Here is a 20,769-nt window from a genome sequence, read left to right as displayed (position 1 = left end):
CCTATAATTATTTCACTACCCCCTAATTAACAATCTCAATTATTCCACCATTGCTTTTACTCTTTTTGTTGCTTTTATTTAATTCACATCCACTACTTACAGTTAAGTATGTAATTGTATGCATTTAAATAGTTAAGTGCCATAAAATGTTGCAATCTTGTTTAAAATAATACATCAATTAGTCGCTAAGTATTATAAGGTCTGCCTTCTGCTCCGCCTTCAAGTCGTTTAGTTATATACACATGTGGTTTCCAATGATTGAGCTTTTCCGAAATTCTTGTCGATAAGTCTTTAATTACATAAACAAATGCGTCCGTTGTTGCTCCGGCCAGAATGTTGCCCAGTCCTGGTAACAAGAACTAACTGATGATGGCAGTTGGTGAGTCCGTCTTCCAGCAGCGCCAGCACCGCATCGTTCGTTTTTAGTGGCCACGGGTGTTTTAAGGTTTTCTGTTTCTTTGCTTTCAGCAGCAGCAGGAGAGAGCGAGTCGTCAGTGAAGGTGAAAATTTACATTCTTTAATTTCTATTGGCGAGTTGAACGTTGCTTGGCCCTGAAGAGACTGGAGGCTGGTACTACGACACGAGACCCGGATCCTCGGCCTTCACGTGGCTCTGCAGGGGATCGTCGTTGTTGTTGTCATCGTCGTGGATGCCCGACGACACCAGCGCACGGTTCTTCTCGTAGTCCACGAAGTCGTCGAAGAGACTGGGCCACGCTTCGGTGTCGTCGTAATTTTGTATATCACATTGTTCCGTAAAGTTGAGGTACATATTCCATGTATCCTTCGGTATGCGGCGTATATTCGGGTGCTTTTCGAGGAAGTGTATCCAGTTGGAGAAGAGATCAGGTGTTTGTACAGTGAACACTAGTTTCCACAGGTCGATGGCCATCTCGAGCGAGAGGACGCGCTGATCGGGCTCCAGGCCAAAGCTGAAAAGGGGAGTGTTAGTTATATACCGAGATCTAGAGCGCTGAGAAGAGAACTCCCTACCGGAAGGTGAAGCGGTACAACTGCTTGAACATCTCGGCGTCCGCCCTGAGCATCTCTATTGTCTGCTCCAGCCGCACCCGGATGCTGGCTATTGTGTCCGCCCGCATCTTGTGCAGGCCCTCGACGAACTCCGCCTTGGTGAAGCGGCACATCTGCGAGGCATCCAGGCACCAGGCCAGGACGAGTATGGCGAACTCATCGGGCTGATAGTCGAGGTCATTGCACAGTCGCTCGATGCCGTCCGTGAGTATCATGTCCTCGTCGTCGGGATCTTTGTACACATCGAATAGTTTGTTCAGCGTCTGGTGCGAAACCTCCATGGACTCCTTGACAGCTATTTGATTGGACAAAGGTATAAATGAATGACTCTGACGACCTCCGCTGCTGCGCTGACTCACCGGTTGTTATGATATCGCTCATGGTGGGCGCACTGCCATTAAGCAAACCTAAAGACTTAAAACTATTACGCTTAGTATCACAATTGTTTGCTTTTGCTGGCTTGAGTGGAGTTCGGCTGGAGAGCAGTTCATCGGTTTCTATATAAAGAGGGCTATTAGACTTTGAATCTATAATAGCTATGGAATAGTACCCACCTAGGGCGCAGCGCTCGTTGGCATTGGGATTAGTGCCCACCGATTCGTAGCAATTTGCAAGGCCGGTGGCCGTCTGGCAGGCGTTGGAATTGGAATTGTGTGAATTGGGGGACGAGGCGTTCGTTGGCATCGATTGTTCGGCGGCAGACTGGAAGCATTTCAGGCAATTGCCCATAGTGGGTGCTGCAGCTTCGCCTGCTCCTCCTACCAGGAGCGCTCGATGGCTTCCAGTTTTGAGTTGGCTAAGGAGCTAGCTGCTTGTGATTTGTCGAGGGCGTGGATGTGGATGTGTGTATGTGAGGTTTGGTCCTATGGCTCCTTGGGGATTTACTGACTATGCATTGGCACTGCGATTCCCTTCTGCTGGCTGGACATATGGTAAGTGGAGTGGCTGTTCCGATTCCGAATTCGATTCCCAAGTGCGATTCTTTCCGATTCTTTGTTGCCACTGCGATTGCTGTTGTTATTTTGGTGCCTCCTACGCAAACGCACACTCACGCGTATACACATACATGTGCAGGTTGCAACTGCAGCATTTACTGCCACCGAATCGCGCTCGTCTCTCTTTTGCTCGCCGTTTTCATTTACATTTTCAGTTCACCCGTGGTCATATGATGGTTTAACATTAATTTTGTGCAATTTTAAAATGTGATTTATCTCGCTTTTTCACTTGTTTTTTTCTGACGGGCATTCGGACCAGGGCTGCACTAATCGACCAGGGCTGCACTGCCCTCAAGTGGTTGTATTCGATACTTTTTTAGCCTGGCAATGACCTATCGTTGCGTGAGGAAGAGGGAGAGAGAGTCACAGTGGGCCATAAAAGTAGTTAAATTTAAAAATTCTCAGTAGCTGCTAAATAATATCTTACTCTACGAAATTACAAGTATATTTAAAGTAGTTTAGAGTTTACTTTTGGTTTTATTTGATTAGAAATAATTTTAAAGTAAAATAATTTTAAAGTATCTTTTACCAACTCCTCATCGCTAACATTTTCTCGCCCACTGTGCGTAATGTGAGCGCCGAAGTTTGAGCCAAGTTAACAATTTCATTCAACAACATGCAGTCGGAGCGGTAGAAAGTGCTTCCGGGTAACTGCTTTTGGTACGTGCATATTCTAGCGATCGCAAAAGAAAACTTTCGGTTCGGTTGGCTAAAAAGAAAAGTGTCAAGCTGGCCAGTGGGAAAATCGGGATCCTGCCTTTGAAAAGCGGTCTTGAACCGGGACAGTAAACTGGAAGTGAGTGTGTGTATCCGTGGTAAATGGTTGGCTGCCTCGATTTTCGGTTGTTTTGGCTTTTGGGCAATTCAAAAACCAGCCAGCAAGGTTGACTGAACTTGGTAGTTGGTACATAGATATGTAAGCCAAACTCCGTCGTGTGCAGTAAATGGGTAATGTGTTCATGTGTGCGTGTGTGGGCCTGTGATTCTTCGGCCTCGGCTACACTTTTCTTTTTTGGATTATTAATTCACAACGTGTGAACGTTGGTAGGAGCGCTGGGAAAAGGGCAAAATGAAATCTGCTTAACGGATAACTCGAGTCATCTTCGTGCCCAATCTAATTGCCTAACCACGGTAAACAAATAAAAAAATTATGGGAGGTGACGAAAAATGTAGAAAAACAAAAAGAACAAATATTTTCGAAGCATACATATGAATGATCTCCAATCTCCTATGGTTTATTTCTGGGGTAAAGTAAACAGATCTTCAAAAGTAATCTTTTATAATCACTTTTTGATAGATCAGTTATTTTAGTTATACCACTAAGTGCACTATCTGCAAAACAAAAAGAAAATACCTTTTTAAGACAATCGTAGTTCTAGCACTAACAGATAAAAATTAATTTTTGGACCATCAAAATTAAAAAATATGTAAGCTTCGTTTATTCTTCGAAAATTAATAGGTCACAATATCCCTTTTATACATTAGGTGTACATCATTTCGGCCATGGATGACAGTTTCTTGGGTATGTTCGCCATATTTTCAAGGTAGCAGGCCAGCTCATCGACATTTACTTCGTCGGGGTTTTGTATTAAAGATGGTGTTCCATCGTAATAGAGGCCGCCCTCCAAATTTTCGCATTCGCTTATCAGGTTTTTAAAATCGTAGGAATTGGCGGAACCCAAAACCCCTTGAACTGCTGGGACCTGATTAAGCTCTTCCTTAGATATCTCTTTTAAATTTTTCAAGTCAACGGTTTTCCGGAATTCGGAAAGATTTTCACACTCGCTTATCAGGTCCTTAATGTCGTAATCATGGGCAGAAACCTTATTTCTACCCGTGATTTTCACCCAATTATATTCCTCCTCATCCTTCTCGATGCTCACAGTTTTGTGGACCCAATCCAGTCCATTAGCCCGTGTTTTCCCATAGAGACAGTGGATCCGAGGTTTTCGGAGCACGAACTTTTGCTTCATCGGTTGCCTCTTCACTCCTAAATCCTCCATTATGGTTCCATTGAACTTGATTCCTTCGATTGGATGATCTGAAATTTTCAACTTATGCATCTCGAAGGACAACTTCCCGAAAGGCATTTTTACTTTCTATTGTAGCCAAAAAGGGTTGTGTGTCAATGTGTATGGTTCATGTGATCTGAGTATCTTAGATGTGGGATAATAAGGAATGGGAAGTATTATGAAAAGCCTATTCATAGGGTATTGGATTCCTTTCAGATTGATTCGAGAATTTCCATCGCCAGTCTGATTGAAAGATAACGTAGAAGAGAATGTCTTCTGATCGGTTTCACAAGTGAGTACATGTAATTAATTTGGCTCTATCTTATCGCCAATGGAATGCACAAGACTCATTAAATCGCTGAATCTCTACTTTCAGGGCCGCCAAAGATGGGCTATTGGATGTGCTGGCTGCAGCCACCAGAAAGGACACGAATGCCAAGGATAGTGACTCGATGACCCCGGTCATGTGGGCAGCCTTCGAAGGGCGATTGGATGCACTGCGTCTGCTATGCGGTAGAGGGTAGGTAACTGTATTTCTGTGTTCTACCTTTACTGATTAACCTTTTTTTTTTTTCCATTTCTGTCAGTGGTGACCCCGACAAATGCGATCAGTTTGGGAATACAGCCCTCCATTTGGCCTCTGCCAAAGGTCATTTGCACTGCGTTGACTTTCTGGTCAAATTCGGGGTCAACATCTATGCTCTGGACATCGATAAGCACAGTGCCAAGGATCTGGCGGCTATTAATGGCAGGGACGAGATCCTGCGCTATTTGGATGTGGCCTTTACAAACTTCGAGACAAATGAAAAGTGAGCCTAGTCAACAGATACAGGGTTTGATTTCTTAGTGTAATGTTAACGTTTGTCGTTGAGATAAATTCGGAACCTTGTGATAACTGTGCAGTGTACGCCCAAAAAAAAAGTGATATGAAAAGTAGATCGATTTTACATTATAAATTTTAATTTAATATGTGGCCAGGTAAACTTGACCTGGTCGAGAAGGGTATTTTATGTAAAAACGATAGGGTTTTTAAATGACCAAATCGATTTTACGGGAACACGTTTTTTTGTGTGTAAATTGAAATCACATTAAGAAAACGAATTGGTCCTTCGTGACAATTTAACTTCATGTTAACTTTATCTGAAAGATATGAAACTAGAACCGTAACATGACATTAAGAAATTGGCTATTCCTTCAAGAACTATTTTCTTATATATATGAACTTACTGAACTTTTACCTTTCAGGAAAAAGTCCAAGGCCCTGAAGGAGCTGGCCGAGAAGAACTGCGAGAAGCGTGTGCGGGAGTACATGAAGCGTCAGCAGCAGCAGCGCCAGGATGCCGACTACTCCGACCGCAGTCCGCCCAGTGGAGCCAGTAAGTCCGGGAACATGCTGTCCACACTGAAGCAGAAGATCTGGTCCAGCCAGGGCAACCTGAACAAGCCGCCGCGGGATCCGCCGCCTCAGCCGGGGCCCACGAAGTTCAGCGAACTGGTCGGGAGCGGGAGCAGCAGCAGCGGCGGCTCCACGATAGCCAGTCGAGCGGGAACGGTCCAGAAGCGGCCGTCGCAGCTGCAGAAGCAGCACAGCAGCACGTGTCCGCACTCGAAGATTTCCAGCGACTCGGACGGAGGCTTCAAGGTGCGCGAAGTGGAGCCGGATGGCAAGCGGACCATTACCTCGCTGACGGGCCTACAGCGCGACTCCGAAGTGATGTATGTGGGCACCTTTAGTTCCAATGAGGAGAGCATTGGCAAGCGCGGCAAGATCACCGATGTTTTTGAGTGCCTCGAGGGCGATGAGACGGATCACAATGACAACCGCAGTGGCTACAGTTCGGCCTTGGCGCGTTCCTTCTCCCAACCGGATATTCTGGGAGAAAGCCAGTTAACCCAGGAACTAAGCGAGGAAGTGACCCTCCAGAGACCCGTGGGCCTCTTCGACAGACCCACCATGCTGGGCAGCATAGCCTTCCGTCGCTCCGTGACTGCTGCCTTGAGCCAGCTGCAATTGCACACGGACACCAGTTCCACATCCACGATGCGGAATACGGGCAGCAGTGCCCAGAAGTCGCGAAATGGTGGTGGAAAGGGTCGTTTGTATCTGAACCTGTCGGATGACACGGATTCCGAGGGCGGTGGTCACGACATATACAGCGACGATGACGACGACGATCGAGAGGCTGCCGGTAGTGCCCTGCAAAGATTTCTGGCCGTTTGGGCCCTGGAGGAATACCTGCCAGTGTGAGTAATCTTGATTTACTCTCTTAGCAAGAAGACCTATAGGTAAATCTTCCTTTTCCCTGGCAGATTTGAAAAGCAAGAGATCGACCTGGAAACCCTGATGCTGCTCACGGAGTCGGACCTCAAGTCGCTCGGCCTGCCGCTGGGTCCCTTTCGAAAGCTCACCTTCGCCATCCAGGAGAGACGCAACGCATTGGCCAATCCCGGTCCCCTGGTAGACAGTCGACTGTAGTTTTTGGCCTACATATTTATTCTACTTTTTCGTAATACTTTAACACGTTCTATTAGCCTAATGTATATACTAAATTAAAGCCTAAAGATTATCACTCCAGTGTGCTGTGTTAGCCCGCTACCTGTTGCATCAGGTAGAGATTGGCGTAGATTTTGTTGAGGGCCATCAGCTCGTCGTGGGTGCCGTGCTCCACAACCACGCCGCGTTTCAGCACGCAGATGAGATCCGCATTCCGCACGGTGGTCAGACGATGGGCTATCGTCAGGCAGGTGCGACCGGATCGCGCCTCATCCAGCGCCTGCTGCACCACCTTCTCGCTCTCCAAATCGAGAGCAGAGGTGGCCTCGTCGAGGATAAGGATCTTCGGGTTCCTGACCAGCGCCCGAGCGATGGCGATGCGCTGCTTCTGACCGCCCGAAAGCTGCGAGCTCTTGCCCAACCGAGTGTCGTATCCCTGGGGCAGGGCACTGATGAAGTTGTGGATATTGGACTTCTTGGCCGCCTCAATGATCTCCTGCATGGACACATCGTCGCGGAAGTTGTTGCCATAGGCTATGTTCTCGGCAATGGTGCGATCGAAGAGCACAGGTTCCTGGGACACCAGACCGAGCTTGGAGCGCAGGGTGTCCAGCGGGAAGTCCGTGCTGGGCACTTCGCTCAGATTCACGGATCCCGAGACGGGATCGTAGTAGCGGAGCAGCAGTTGCACACAGGTGGACTTGCCGGAGCCAGAAGGACCCACCAGAGCCACCGTCGTCGACTTCTTGATGGTGAGATTGAGGCCTTCGAGAATGGGAGTGCCCTTCCTCGTGGGATACTCGAAGCCCACATTTTCGTAGACAATGTCTCCCTCGGATTTCTATAAAAACAAGCGCATAACCTCAGATTAACCTTTATAATAGAATTAGAGTGTAGACCCACCTCAACTGTGTTGTAGGGACTCTGTGGCGGATTGGGCTGCATGGAGGTGCGCTTGAAGAGATCCATAAGGCGACCGGCGGATAGAATAGCATCGTTTACATTGGGGGCATAGGCCAAGGCCTGTCCCAACATCCAGGAGCCGAAGATCAGAGCCTCGGCCACCTTGATGATATCCTCATAGTCCATTCGGTCCTCTGCCACCAGAATACCACCGTAGTACATGGAGATGCCGTAGGCCAGGAAGGGAGCCGCCTGACCCAGAGCAAAAACCAGGCCACGGAAGCGAACCTTGCGCCTGCAGGCGACATCCACACGATCGATCTGCTGGACGTACTGATCCAAGACCTGACGCTCCAGGCAGAGACCATTGACCGTTCGGATGTTGGTAATAGCTTCGACGGCTACCTGGGAAGCCTCCTCAACGGCTGCCTTAGCCTTCTGGGCGCTCTTCATGATGAAGCGACCCTCGAGGTAGACGGACAAGCAGACCAACGGGAGGGTGACCAGGGTGAGGAGGGTCTGTTGCCAGGAGAAGACGAAACCGACAACCATTCCGACTACTAGAGTGGCCACAGCCTGAAGCATGGTGCCCACACGAGCTCCAGTTGCCTGAAAATATAAAAAAATTAATTATTAGATTTACAAAACCCACTGTTTCTTTGAAAATCTTTCCTGAGGTGTCTAAAAGTATGCTACAATATATTTTGAATTGGATTAAAGTAACACATTTTCCACTGTACTTTTAGGGCCGTTTTTTTGTCCGTTTGTTAAATTTAAAATAGGATTAAAACCTTCGAGAGTTTAAAGCTTCCTTTAAATTTAACAGACACACGAGAAAACGGCCTTTAGATGCTTTTAAAAATGATTTTAAATATGTTATCATTTTCATGCGATTTTCTAAACTTCGTAACTTACCCCCTGAACGTTGGAGCAATCACTGGCCAGCCGAGAGCACAGGGCTCCCACCGAATTCCGCTCATCATCGAAGTACGCAATATCCTGACCCACGATCGTTCCAAAGGCCCGTTTGCGCAGGCGCGTTGTCATTTTCACGCCGGCCGTTGTGAACATGTAGGTCTGCAGCATGTTGCCCAGTCCGGCCATCAAGCCAATGCCAACGAAGATCATGGAGATTTTCAGGACCTCGGAGCGCACCACATCATCGTCGCCGTTCGAAAGGATTCCAAAGAAGTCGCCGAAGAAGAGACCCCAAAGCGGGAAGGTGGCGCCATGCATCACGGAGGCGATGCCGCCCACCACAATGAAGCGCCATTCCGGAGCATTCAGTTTCATTAGCTGTGTGAAGGACACTTTGGAAACCACTTCCTTATCCTTCTTCTTCTTGATGCGACGCTGCGAACGACCTGTAAATGTAATGGGTTCTTTTATTTATAGTTATTGTAATGGTATTGTGTTCTGTTGTCTATGATACCTATAAAACTTTGAAACATTTACAAAAAAATATTATCCAAACTTAAAGCATACTTGAATTGTATGATTCTTTAAATGTAATCACTGTCTTTCGATATGTATAAGAAATGCTTATTGAAGAGTGTTACGTGAAACTCAATTCACTTTCACCCATGGTAAAAAGATGTAATCACTGGATTAAAGATAACTAGTTATACCTATCTATATTATGATTTTGTTTAAGGAAAATGTAATCAAGATTAAGAATTTTAAGCTTGTAAAATAATTATATCTAACTATATTATGATTTTGTTTATGGAAAATGTAATCAAGAAAAATAATTTTAAGCTTATAAACTAAACTCCACTCTATATGCTCCACTTTTAAAGGCGACTTCCGGTATAGACTAACAAAGTTCCAAAGTTTTTACAAACTAATCCGCTTTATTACAAAGCCAAGAACATTGATCTTTTATCTGACTTGTGGTACTTACGCTTGCGTCGCGTGCTGGCTCTGAACCCGCTGTCCCTGGAGCTGCCCGAAGTCTGCAGCTCCGGCTCCTCGTCCTCCTCCTCATCCTCCTCCTCATCGTCGTCCGACTCCTCGTCAGACAGGTTCTGCGACTTTTGCAGAGGTCGCCCAACCACCGCCCCCTCGTCCGCCTCGGTGGCCTCCTTGCGCTGGGTGATATTTACCAGTTCGCAGTAGAGACCCCTGCGCTCCATCAGCTCCTCGTGGGTGCCCTGCTCGGCCACCACGCCGTCCTTGAGGAAGACGATCTTGTCGGCATTCGTGATGGTGGACAGGCGATGGGCCACCACCAGAGTGGTGGGTCCTTGGCTGGCCAGCTCCAGGGCACTCTGCACTCGCTTCTCGGATGTGGGATCCAGCGCGGAGGTGGCCTCGTCCAGGAGCAGCACTTGTGGCTGTCGCACCAAGGCCCTGGCAATGGCTATCCTCTGCTTCTGGCCCCCCGAGATCTGGGCGCCCTTCTCGCCCACCTGGGTGTCGTAGCCCTTGGGCAGCCGAGTGATGAAGTCGTGACAGTTGGCCGCTCGCGCCGCCTTCTCAATGTCCGTCTGGGTGGCCGATGGTCTTCCGTATCGGATGTTCTCGCCAATGGTGGTGGCGAAGAGAACCGGTTCCTGGCCCACCACTCCGATCTGCGATCGCAGCCAGCCCACATTCAAGGTGCGCAGATCCCGTCCGTCCAGTTTGACGCTGCCCGCCTCGGGGTCATAGAACCGCTGCATCAGCTGGATGAGCGTGCTCTTGCCACACCCAGAAGCGCCCACAAAGGCCACCGTCTGGCCCGGAAGCACGTCGACGGTGAGGCCCTTAAGGATCTCCACATCCGGGCGAGCGGGATAGCGGAAGTGGATGCCCTCGAAGCGAATGCGTCCCGAGGTGTTTTCCGGCCTGCTTCCCTTCTCGTCCATGGGATCCACCTGCGACGGCCGGTCGATGATGTTGAACAGCGTCTGTCCGGCGGCCGTGGCCACGGCTATAGCCTCTACATGTGGCGAGGCGAAGCCCAGATTCTGGGCACCCATGATCACGGCGAAGAGGACAATGACCAAAACGGCTGGGGTGTAGACGCGATCGGGCAGATCACGCTCGTCCAGGATCAGGGTCACGCCATACCAGATGGCCAGGGCCATGCAGAGGTAGATGATCAGCCAGGAGAGGGCGTTGCCCATGCCCGAGTAGAGACCCTTCTTGCGGCCCGTCTTCTCGGCCGGAATGAGTAGCTTGCCGAAGCGAGCGTTCTCCTTCTCCTGGCCACTGAAAGCGAACACGGTGCGAATGCCACTGAAGACCTCCTCGGCCACGTTGGCCGCATCCGAGTAGGATTTCAGCTCCTTCTCCGCCAGCGATCCCTGGAGGCGGGCCACCACACTGGTGGCTGCGATGATGAAGGGAACACAGCTGAGAACGACCAGGGTGAGCTTCCAGCCGTAGACGAAGGCGGACACGATGCCAATCACAAAGGTCATGATCAGGAAGATCACAATCACCACCTTCTCGCCAATGCCCTCCTTGAGTTTGTCCAGATCTCTGGGGGGAAATATTAAGAAAATGTTTTAGAAATCGAAAATAAGATAAAACACTTAATAGGTAAATTTAAAATTATTATGCCTCATTTTTTTAGAATTATTCTTATTGGAAAAAAGCTAAACATGAATATTGGAATCTCTCACAACGAAATCAATAATGGCATGGAATAATTAGTTGTTCTAAATATTCCCAAGAGCCATCCCAAAAATTGTGTAATCACAATCTAGCTCTACTATTAAACACCAGTTGATTGTAATAAATTAGAATGCTAATATGATTGGGTCATTTTATAATTAGCTACTGAATATTCAAGTGATACAACTTCTGATTGATTGTATAATAATAATAATATAATTAGCATCATTTGCATAAAGTAGTGGGAAAGAAAACTCACTCCGTCATTTTACTGGCGAAATTGGAGCCCGAACTGGTGTCGTACCAGGCGATGTCCTGTCGCAGCATGGCCTCCAGGAAGAGCTTTCGGATGCGATCGATCTGGTTGAGGGCTATCCTATTGGCCAGGTCGATGGCAATGGTGATGAGCAGAAACATGGCCACGGAGCCCACAAGACTGCCGATTCCGAAGGCTGTCGCGTCATCGATGATGGCCTGTTTGTTCTCCTCCTCACTGGCATTTGTTCTGCATAATAGATAAAGTATTCTAAAAAAATCCTTTGGGTAATCACTGTTTTTTAAGGACTCACAATTGCTTGCCGCCACCGAACATTGTGAGGGCAAAGGAGGGCGACGATGTGCCCACGCCCACTGTGCGGTCCACGAGCAGGGATGTGAATTCTCCATAGATGATCATGAAGTAGGGAATGAAAACGGAGGCACCTGTGGCCACCAGTAGACTGAATACGAACAGGCAGCGTTCACATGTGGTTGAGTATCTGAACTATATGGCCGGGATAAAAAAAGGATATAGAATATTCGTATGCAGAATCAGGTAGTGATTACTACTTACCAGATCGAAGTAACTGTACTTTCGGGTTGTGCTCTCGCCAAGGACTGATCCTTCCTTTGCCTGGAAGTCACCAGCCTGTGGCAACTGTGAGTCCTCCTTTTTCGTCATTGTCTTTCGCAGAGACACTATATTGAAGTAGCTTTATAATCGCTATAGCAATAAAGCCTAAGAACAAAGTAAGCAATCAGTAAACAACACTTTGCTCTGGCCTGATATCGTTGGTTTGAATGGGGCTATATAATTTAGAGTCTGTCAATTAAAGAATTCAGCCACAAGAAAAGTTTACACACCCAGTTGTTTGGGGGTTTTATCTACCAAATCAGTTATAAAAGTCGAAATACTATCTTAAATTATAATCCACGCGACAGAGTTCATCGCACTAAGGGCGAAAATATTATCTCTGGAAAGTTACTTAGTAGTAAAATAATACACGCTCCCTAGATTATCCTAGTAACTGAGATTCCGTATAGCACACATTTTTTTTTTCACACTAATTGCTTGTTATTATAATTCCAGTTGGATTGCACTGTTGGATTTTGCATAATTTGTTGCACTTAATCAAATGGAAATGAATGTATCTAAGCATCTTGGAAATACTTAGTTAATATGCCATTAAACTAAGCAGAGCAGTTAGATGTGCCACCATTTATCACGCTTAAGTGTGTGATAATTAATGTATCTTTAGGTATTACATAAAATATTGTAGAAATTATTAGACGCGGAGCAAAGGGCTGATTAATCAGCGAAAACAATTTTCCCAAGTCAATTTAAGGAAATTAGTTCGATTGCGCGAATGAAAAAGCGTCCATAAATTAATAAATTAGCCGCAATTGGAAAGCGAGATATTTTTTTATTTATTGCGATTGTCAATTGTGAACGGCATGCACTCGAGATCCAAGGAAGTGGGTAATGCCCGCTCCTCAGCTGCACTTGGAAACTCTTCGATCTAATCTGATTCACTTGCTGGAGGAACACTACTCATCCGAAGTACTCGGAATCGAAACTCAATTAAAGTTCGCTTGTTATTAGACACTTACTTAGCACGTGCCGATCAAGACCCAAGGAATTAATTAAAATACTGATAGAACTCGCGATCGGGTAAAGAATCTGAATTCTTGGCCTTTTAGCACTGGGCAGTGCAAGAGACGTCTGAAGCCGACGAGTGCGCGATCTGAACTGGACAACCATCCACTCGACTGGTTGCGACGACAGCTCGGTCTCAGAATCTCGGGCCTCGGGCCGGCCATAAACCCGATCGTATAACTAATCGGGATTCCCGCTGGCAACCGCCTGCCACTCGGCCGCCGAACGGACAATACTGGTTCCTGGCCCTATCCTGTAACCAAAAACAGAAGAGCATTATACCTGCCATAATAGCCAATGCAGATTAGATATCGCATCGATTCGGCGCTACGCTCGGCTGTTATCAGCCGCATAACCGGTATTGGTTTAGACTTACCCGCATCTATAGAGGCCGAGGAGTCGGGCTTAAGCCAAAACAAGATAAATCATACCGAGCGATATCCATTTGCGCGCATGGTTTTCCCCTCTTGGAGGTTTTTAAGCCGAAACCGTAAGATCGGGGGACTAACCGAGAAGAAATCTGTATCTGTATCGCGTGCGAAAGTCGTGATTCATCCCGCCGCTCAGGTGTGCTGTGAATTACCTGGCTGCTTAAGCGTGGTAGCGGCATTCTCACGTTTCCCAGCGACTTCCCCAATCCAAATATACACTTCCAATGCGTAATATTTCACCATACTGTAAACGGCAAAGTGATTAGGCAAAACTGAAAACTTTCCTAAGGGACCTCTTCTCCCAATCTTATCGGCACTTGTAAGTACTCTTATTGGCCATAACCACAACCAAATAAAATATATATGTGCTTCTATCAAACAACAAACACATCCAGTGATGTGTTTTTTAGCAAGTCAGATAAGTCGAATTGTGGCCAATTTAGACAAGGTTTTTCGAATAGATAATTGCGCCGAGGTCTGATGTTTTCGACTATTTGCCATCAGCTGGTGAAATAATTGTGCTGGCACTTGAAATGTACACCATAAAAATGTTCTCTTGGTTACGGACCTAGTTCAATTCGGTTAGGTTATCTCAAACGAGCCAAATTGGGATTCTAAAAACTCGTGCATATTTATAGACGTGGGAAGTAATTCGGGCGGGGTTATATATCAAGTAAAGGCGAAAGTTTTTTTTATGCACTCACTTGCAAACTGATTACTTGTTAATCTGACTTTTGGCTTTGTTTTTTCCAAACCATTTATATTTAATGCGTTCCAATTTATTCATATCAGCAATGCATTTTCGTCTCGCAAGATCTGTAATAATTTTTTTCTTTTAATCGTTTTGGAACTGATAATGCCAAAAAAAACAAACATCTTAGGTACCAAAAGAATATTTTAAGTATTTCTTGATATTTTGTAAATATGACCACTAGAAATAAAGAGGTTGCCATCACCTAATTTAAATTTTCCAACCATTTTTGATTCTAATCTGACTTAAAAATAATAACTTAATAAGGAAAAAACGATTTGATAGGTAGAAGACTTTTTTGAATTTTACTTTTTTTTATTTATTTATATTTTTTTTTATTTATTTATATTTTTTTTTAATTTTACTTGTATTTTCCAGCTTAAAAAATCGTATTATATTTCCTGTTCTGTTGTGCCAGTGTATTTTCGAAAAACAAATCGTGACGCCGTTGGTCATATTTACTCTTACCTGCTCTCTCTTTTTCTCCCTTCTCTTCCATCTTGTGTTGACGTTGAAAAAAAAACCAGAATCGGTTTAAAGAAATCTCGTGTTGACCAATAACGGGTAGTTGTGGGAAATGCCAGTCTTGTCTAATCATAAACCGCATATGGGTTCAAGGAAGTTTTAAACACATGTAGTTCTTTGCTGGAAATACAGCGTTTTTAATTCCGCACATTAAACTACCTTTTATATTCTACGTGATACAATTTTATTTTGACCTTAAGCTTCCGTACCGGCAAATCGGTTACTCAACATCTACTAATTGTGATTTAGGGGGTAAAGCGGAAGAAATCTGGGCTTTATGGTTTAGCTTATTAGATTTGGACATATTCAACATAATTGTTTTATTGTGACTTCAAAGAGTCTTTGTAAAGTTGACAAAGAAGGCGCGAGAGTACCAATGGTTTAAATAGTAATGTGGCGATAATAGAGCCGTCTACTACTAAATCGATAACCAATTTTAATATAGGGTTGTCAATTTTTAAAAGGATGTATTACTGTATTAAAATATATAATTTAATAAAAACGCGATTTATAGCCAACTTTACTTTATTGTTTGCCACTTTTAATTTATGTAAATTTATAAATTTTTTAGAGTTTATTAAGGAGTTTATTTTAACCAACTTCATTTTATAGATTAGGTAGCTTTTTTATATGCATGATAGTGCCTATATTAGAACATTTTTAACAGCCGTGATTTATTAGGTCAGATCACAGATAAAACTTTTTTAAGCCCAACCCAAAACAAATAATAACACCTTAACGCAAGTCATTTAATAAATAACAAACTTAGAACAGAACGTAATAATTACCGTTAAACAAGTTTAAAAATGAATATAGTACACGTATACTGTGAAAAAAATATGTAACAAGTGCATAAGTATAGGTTCATAATAATAAATAGATTTATTTAATAAACAAGTTTACGATGGACATGTTTTGGTTTTGGTTAAGTACTTTGGTATTTCAGAGGTAGCTGTACGTGGAGAGCTTCAATATTTTTAAAGATAAAACTAATATATGTATATAGCATTTAAAATGGCATAGTATACAATTAAAATAGGTAAACTTGTAAATCATATAATATTTTACAAAGATATGCATAGTTAGTTTGGTCGACTTTAGCTGCCTTCGGATTTTTGTATTTGTATTTTATTATTTCGTGTCAATCAAGATTGTAATGGGTTGTTTTCAATAAACCAATCGGATGGCCTGCTGTCCGTGGAAGATGTCGCTCCTTACGAGGACTTCGTAGCTGCTCAGCCGGATCTCCTGCCCTCCGAATGGAATCTGTAGGCATCGGTTGTAGGTCTCAATCACGCCGGGCGTCAGACTTCCGCAGTAGTGACCCCGTCCAATGTAAAGTGGTTCTCCGCCCGGTGTCCTTCCGGCCACAACGGCTCCGGGTGGCACATTTCCGCCATACGAAGGCACCCAGTGGTATTTGCCCCTGCCCACCAGCATCTGATACGAGGGCTCGACGATCTCGCGACCTCCGTGGGCTATGTAGGCACATCCCTGGCTGGGTATCGCCTTTCCGGGCACATGGACACCCCGGTAATAGGCTCGGCACACCAGGAGCTGCGCCATGTTGCTGTCGTGACCTCCAATCACGGCATCGGGGGAGTGATAATAGCCCGGTTCGGCGGATATCCAAACGTCGTAGTTGTTGCCATAGCCATAGGCATCGTAGGCCGAAGGAGGCGCACATTCAGCCGGCGTATAGGAGGAGCATCCTGCCTCGTAGGGATTATAGGTGGAGGCGGGTGTAAACGATGGTCCCACGGGAACGGAAACGGCGGTGACCTCTGCGGCAACAAATGTTGGTGGTGGCGCCACGGAGACCTCTGCGGGGGTGAAGGATGCAGGAGGTGGAGGCGGAGGTGGCATCACGAGGACTCCTCCAGCAGGCGGTGGATTCGGGGGACGAGGCATCACCATCACACCGCCAACAGGAGGCAGTGGATCCGGAGTGGGCGTATAGGCCGGTGGCCTGTCGGTCAAGGGAAAAGGCATGGCAACCAGATCCGGATAAGGATACGGCTTGGCGGAGAGGGGAGGAGCCATGGCCACAGCCACCGCCGGTGGAGAAGGTGGTGGCGGTGGGGTGAGCGGACACTTTTCCACCTCCTCCAGTGGCGGTGGTGGGGGCAGCTGCCAACCCGGAACCACTCGACGCTCCTCCACCAGAATCTCGTAGGAATCCAAGCGGCGTTCGGCACCACGGTAAGCAATGAACAGAGCTCGATGCACGGAGGAGATCTTGCCGATGATCAGATGGCCCTCGTAATGGCCACGACCTATGTACACCGGCTGATCCAGCGAAGTGCGGCCACAGAGCACCGCATTCTCGGGAATCACATGATCGTAGCACTTGATCCACACCAGATTCTGGCCGCACAGCACCTCGAAGATGTCCTTGGGCAGGGCCTCGCCGCGCTGCGAAATGAATCCCAGCTGCTTGCTAGGCACCACCTTGCAGACCAGCATGTCGCCCTCGTGCTCCGCCCTGCCCACGTAAATCATGGCGCCGTCCTCATCGTTGCCGCCCACCACCGCCTCCTCGGGAAGGGAGGAGTAGGCCGAAGATTGCACCCACTTGTAGGCTGCAAAAAGGGAAATGGAGTGAATTAGATTAAATTAAAGTAAAGGTCAATGGAACTACATAGCAAAAATAAGATAAATATATGGGTAAATATATACGCCATTTAATTTTAGTGTATACCATTAAAATGATATTTTAGAGCCTTAATTGCCTAGGCAAATATACTAACTTATACTTATATTAAATTTTTGAAAATCATATATTAATTATTGCAAAAAATATAAAATTCTAATAGTTCTAAGTTTTATAAATGTTATGAAGAAAAAACCATAATATTAATGTGAAAAAATATTAAATTAGAAGTAATAACATGAAAGGGATACCATAAGGAAATGGCATTAATTGCAAACCATCTAATCTTATCTCATAAATTTAGTAAAATCCAAGGCAATCAGTAGTAAGATAATTTACAGAGTGTAATATACCAATCAATAAACATATTTGAAGGTTTAGATTGCACTCTTAAGAATTGACAAACAACATAATTGCACACCTACGACTTCCAGTTATTTTAAGTACTTAAATATTTAGTTGGCACTTCGATAGACTTGGCATACATAGTTAGGACTAAGAAAGGTAAACGGATTTCTTGGGTGTTAACAGTCAGTTTATTGGGTGCGATTACAGTTTGATCTGGGCTAAATGCATATGGTATTTATGGGGTTCCAATGGGTGCAGAGCTTATTGCCTGCAGAGGACCTCGTACGAGTTGATGCGGATCTCCCGACCGCCGTAGGGGATGTACAGGCATCGCTGGCTGGCCGAGATCAGGCCGGGAGTAAGGCTTCCCTGGTAGTGTCCTCGTCCGTAGTACAGGGGCTCCCCGTTGCGGGCACGACCCGTGGAGACGGCGTTATGTGGGATGTGATGGCCGGCATGGGCCCAGACATATCCGCAGCCGGTGAGCACCTCGTAGCTGGGCTTCTGGAACTCGTAGCCCCCGAAGCAGACGTAGGCGGTTCCCTTGCTGGGCACCACCTTGGCGGGCAGCATCTCGCCCTCGTGCATCGCCCTTCCCGCGTAGATGGGAGTGCGGTCCGAATCATGGCCAGCGATCACTGCTCCCGGGGGCGTGTAACTGGGCGAGGCAGCCACCCAATTGTCATACTGCTGCTTGATGAGCACCTCGTAGGTATTAATGCGCACCTCCTGGCCGCCAAATGGCACATACAGGCAACCGTGCGAGGGATGAACTTTGCCCACGGTCAAGCTGCCCGCATGATGTCCGCGTCCCACGTAGAGGGGCTCTCCTGTACGGGTCGTTCCGCTCCTCACCGCATTCGGCGGCACTCCACCACTGGCACTGGGCACCCAGGCGAATCCCTGGCCCACCAGCACCTCGTAGTGGGTCTTCTGGTGCTCCGCACCGCCGTAGGCCACGTAGGCGCAGCCCTTGCTCGGAATGACCTTGGCCGGCAGGTTCTCGCCCTCGTGAAAGGATCGACCCACATAGATGGGCGTGCGGTCCGAGTCGTGGCCACCGATCACCGCGTAAGGGGGCAGGGGGGCGTGGGGAGACGAGTGCACCCAGGTGTTTTCTGCAAGGAGAGAGGCGGTAAGGCGATAAGCTTGGCACCACGCGATAAGATAACCTGTCCCTACACAGAGAGAAAACGGCGAGTACAGTCGAAAAAGGTTTCGGGTTCGATAATTGAAAATTATATTTTATGAATAATTTAAGATAATTATTTTTTTAATTACTTTCTCTTTATAAATCCAACATTCCTTTGTTGTATGATATATTTTAAAATCATAATAATAATGACTGCAGGAATTTACATTTCTTTGTTTACAACAAAAGCTAAACATTTACCATCATAATATACTTCAAAGATAAAAAGTACATATTTGAGATTAAATTACCAGATAAAATTGAAATGATTCATTCGAACTCATACTCTGCCGGCTTTTTCTCTGTGTAGATATTTGGTTGGCTGTTCGATTTTTCTGGGTTTTCGAGGTCTTGGGCGGGGATCAAGTGGGATTTGGGGGTTTACAGAGGCGTAGGGTTTCACCCTGGGCTCACTGCACTCGTCCTACCAACGGTCACAATTCCTCCTGGCTGCACGCTGCCTGGAAGAGTGCAAAGAAAGGCGGAGAACCTTAAAAGTCACTCAATGCTCTTTGCAGGGATGGGGGGTTTTCGGTGGTTAATTGGCACAGAGTAAAAAACAATGCCACCACGATTGATCAGCAATTGCAATTTTGTTCGCCCGTAAAAGGGTTTTATCTGCGACGCAAAATTACGAAATACTTGAATAATATTCTTATCGCATCGTATCGTATTTTATATGATTTGCATTACTTTTATATTTAAAATATTTTATAATTTACAAATTCTTAAAAGTTTAATCAAAATGGTTTAGAAATCTTTCTATGCTTCACAAACACGTAAATTGCTTCGATTTAGTCTCAGACTAACACTATTTTTTAGAAATTTTGAGAGATTTTTTTTTGTAACTTTCACCGGTGACTCATCCGACTTACCCATTGTGTGTAATTGATAAGGGGTTATTCCTCCTGCTAAATTGTATCTCAAATATATTCGCCTTTTTATTCCTCCGCGAAACGTCTGCACAGACTGAGGTTTGCTTTTTCACTAAAACGTTGGATCGCAGTAGCCTGGCGTTTAAAAACAGAACCCAACCGATTCGTCACCACCCCTTATCGGTGAGCTTTTATCTATCAATTCGTATTTGTATGGCAAAACAGTGCAATTGATATTGGGTATTTGATATCTCTATTTTGACTTCCAGTCTGGAAAGCTCCAAGTCCAGAAAAGCATTCCCTTTATCGATCGAGAATGAATCATTACCACAAGCAGGCGGTACTTTTTGAGGCAAGGAAAGCGAAACATGTGGACATTGTTACAGTGCATTTTGTTGTTGGCACTCAACAGGTGGAACCCCAATTGAACGAACCCATAAACAATATGACGACTGCCAGAAGCGCCGATGTTGAAAAATCCCCCCGTTGAAGTGCCGATAAGGGGCACCCGAAAATATCAACACCAAATGATTTTAGGAAAGTCTTCCATGATCAAAGGATTCTGATAAAGGATTAGTTTTATTTTTCACACATGGTATATCAATATAAAAATCTTTTATTAGTTACTAATAAAAACTTAATGGAAATTAAGAAGATTTTCGCTAGTTTTTCATAATCCTTCTCAAGATTTAGATGCTTTTGAATGGCTTACCGTGCTTTTGTTGTCTTTGTGTGGAATTTAACTTTTCCAATTTATCTCTTCTTTGCATTAAAGGGCGATAACCTCCTTACAATACTCATTAAATTAATTAAGTATAGCTCTCTTTTGTTGGATACATCAGTTACAAACTATATATAAATCTGACTCATCTTGGCGATTGGGTTTGTAATATCAATACATATCTTTGGCAATTGACTCATTTCCCAAGTAAAAGGAGTGTCTGCTTTGCTATAGCAAATGGATATTAATGTATTCAAAGCCTGCTGAAGTTGTATCCGTATTTCTTAGTTTCATAATCCAAATTTTTCTCAGTAACTCT

At 45.4% G+C, this 20,769-nt stretch overlaps 6 protein-coding genes across 9 annotated transcripts; 1 reads left to right on the top strand and 5 right to left on the bottom strand.

Moving 5' to 3' along the window:
- Positions 1-54: 54 nt before the first annotated feature.
- SCCRO3 (defective in cullin neddylation 1 domain containing SCCRO3) lies at positions 55-2,303 on the bottom strand. 2 transcript variants are annotated; one of them, XM_070213236.1, is made up of 5 exons: positions 2,085-2,303; positions 1,587-2,034; positions 1,392-1,529; positions 994-1,327; positions 55-932 (listed from the first exon to the last, which is right to left on the bottom strand). In XM_070213236.1, exons 2-5 carry the CDS (start codon positions 1,759-1,761, stop codon positions 575-577), a joined length of 1,005 nt encoding a protein of 334 aa, XP_070069337.1. In that variant the 5' UTR covers positions 1,762-2,034; positions 2,085-2,303; the 3' UTR covers positions 55-574. The 2 variants fall into 2 exon arrangements, with proteins under 2 accessions (XP_070069337.1, XP_070069338.1); XM_070213237.1 differs by having other exon boundaries at positions 2,099-2,303.
- A 316-nt stretch (positions 2,304-2,619) lies between these two features.
- On the top strand, positions 2,620-6,614 carry Sans (SAM_USH1G_HARP domain-containing protein Sans). Of its 2 annotated transcripts, none has more exons than XM_070213051.1 (6): positions 2,620-2,687; positions 4,256-4,331; positions 4,416-4,559; positions 4,627-4,848; positions 5,285-6,283; positions 6,350-6,614. In XM_070213051.1, exons 2-6 carry the CDS (start codon positions 4,309-4,311, stop codon positions 6,513-6,515), a joined length of 1,554 nt encoding a protein of 517 aa, XP_070069152.1. In that variant the 5' UTR covers positions 2,620-2,687; positions 4,256-4,308; the 3' UTR covers positions 6,516-6,614. The 2 variants fall into 2 exon arrangements, with proteins under 2 accessions (XP_070069152.1, XP_017008487.3); XM_017152998.3 differs by having other exon boundaries at positions 2,625-2,823.
- On the bottom strand, positions 3,444-4,202 carry LOC108065110 (uncharacterized). Its single transcript, XM_017153000.3, has one exon. The coding sequence runs from the start codon at positions 4,115-4,117 to the stop codon at positions 3,509-3,511; it is 609 nt and encodes a 202-aa protein (XP_017008489.2). The 5' UTR covers positions 4,118-4,202; the 3' UTR covers positions 3,444-3,508.
- On the bottom strand, positions 6,516-12,985 carry Mdr49 (Multi drug resistance 49). Its single transcript, XM_044395817.2, has 8 exons — positions 12,909-12,985; positions 11,872-12,036; positions 11,609-11,802; positions 11,299-11,544; positions 9,340-10,904; positions 8,352-8,800; positions 7,437-8,045; positions 6,516-7,374 (listed from the first exon to the last, which is right to left on the bottom strand). Exons 2-8 carry the CDS (start codon positions 11,977-11,979, stop codon positions 6,625-6,627), a joined length of 3,921 nt encoding a protein of 1,306 aa, XP_044251752.1. The 5' UTR covers positions 11,980-12,036; positions 12,909-12,985; the 3' UTR covers positions 6,516-6,624.
- Positions 12,986-15,746: 2,761 nt separating this feature from the next.
- On the bottom strand, positions 15,747-19,830 carry LOC108065103 (uncharacterized). Its single transcript, XM_017152990.3, has 2 exons — positions 19,730-19,830; positions 15,747-17,243 (listed from the first exon to the last, which is right to left on the bottom strand). Exons 1-2 carry the CDS (start codon positions 19,731-19,733, stop codon positions 15,829-15,831), a joined length of 1,419 nt encoding a protein of 472 aa, XP_017008479.2. The 5' UTR covers positions 19,734-19,830; the 3' UTR covers positions 15,747-15,828.
- LOC108065104 (uncharacterized) lies at positions 17,828-19,835 on the bottom strand. 2 transcript variants are annotated; one of them, XM_017152991.3, is made up of 3 exons: positions 19,730-19,834; positions 19,283-19,315; positions 17,828-18,780 (listed from the first exon to the last, which is right to left on the bottom strand). In XM_017152991.3, the coding sequence occupies exons 1-3, from the start codon at positions 19,731-19,733 to the stop codon at positions 17,924-17,926; spliced, it is 894 nt and encodes a 297-aa protein (XP_017008480.2). In that variant the 5' UTR covers positions 19,734-19,834; the 3' UTR covers positions 17,828-17,923. The 2 variants fall into 2 exon arrangements, with proteins under 2 accessions (XP_017008480.2, XP_017008481.2); XM_017152992.3 differs by lacking the exon at positions 19,283-19,315 and having other exon boundaries at positions 19,730-19,835.
- Between the last annotated feature and the right edge of the window lie 934 nt (positions 19,836-20,769).

The sequence above is a fragment of the Drosophila takahashii genome, chromosome 2R (assembly GCF_030179915.1).
Source record: "Drosophila takahashii strain IR98-3 E-12201 chromosome 2R, DtakHiC1v2, whole genome shotgun sequence".
NCBI classification, from domain to species: domain Eukaryota; kingdom Metazoa; phylum Arthropoda; class Insecta; order Diptera; family Drosophilidae; genus Drosophila; species Drosophila takahashii.
Note: the sequence above shows the minus strand (reverse complement) of the source record. Positions and strands in the feature narration are given on the sequence as shown.

Bases quoted from the DNA above. Each gene is read 5' to 3' on its own strand.
- Mdr49 (XM_044395817.2), bottom strand. From the start codon at position 11,979: ATGACGAAAAAGGAGGACTCACAGTTGCCACAGGCTGGTGACTTCCAG. The intron at 11,803-11,871 runs GTAAGTAGTAAT...CCGGCCATATAG, and splicing joins AGTACAGTTACTTCGATCTG to TTCAGATACTCAACCACATG. The intron at 8,801-9,339 runs GTAAGTACCACA...TTACATTTACAG, and splicing joins AGCCAGCACGCGACGCAAGC to GTCGTTCGCAGCGTCGCATC.
- Sans (XM_070213051.1), top strand. From the start codon at position 4,309: ATGTCTTCTGATCGGTTTCACAA. The intron at 4,332-4,415 runs GTGAGTACATGT...CTCTACTTTCAG, and splicing joins TCTTCTGATCGGTTTCACAA to GGCCGCCAAAGATGGGCTAT. The intron at 6,284-6,349 runs GTGAGTAATCTT...TTTCCCTGGCAG, and splicing joins CTGGAGGAATACCTGCCAGT to ATTTGAAAAGCAAGAGATCG.
- LOC108065104 (XM_017152991.3), bottom strand. The intron at 18,781-19,282 runs GTAGGACGAGTG...CTCTCCTTGCAG, and splicing joins AGGAGGAATTGTGACCGTTG to AAAACACCTGGGTGCACTCG.
- LOC108065110 (XM_017153000.3), bottom strand. From the start codon at position 4,117: ATGCCTTTCGGGAAGTTGTCCTTCGAGATGCATAAGTTGAAAATTTCA.
- SCCRO3 (XM_070213236.1), bottom strand. From the start codon at position 1,761: ATGGGCAATTGCCTGAAATGCTTCCAGTCTGCCGCCGAACAATCGATG. The intron at 1,530-1,586 runs GTGGGTACTATT...CTCTTTATATAG, and splicing joins CAACGAGCGCTGCGCCCTAG to AAACCGATGAACTGCTCTCC. The intron at 1,328-1,391 runs GTGAGTCAGCGC...CCAATCAAATAG, and splicing joins GAGCGATATCATAACAACCG to CTGTCAAGGAGTCCATGGAG.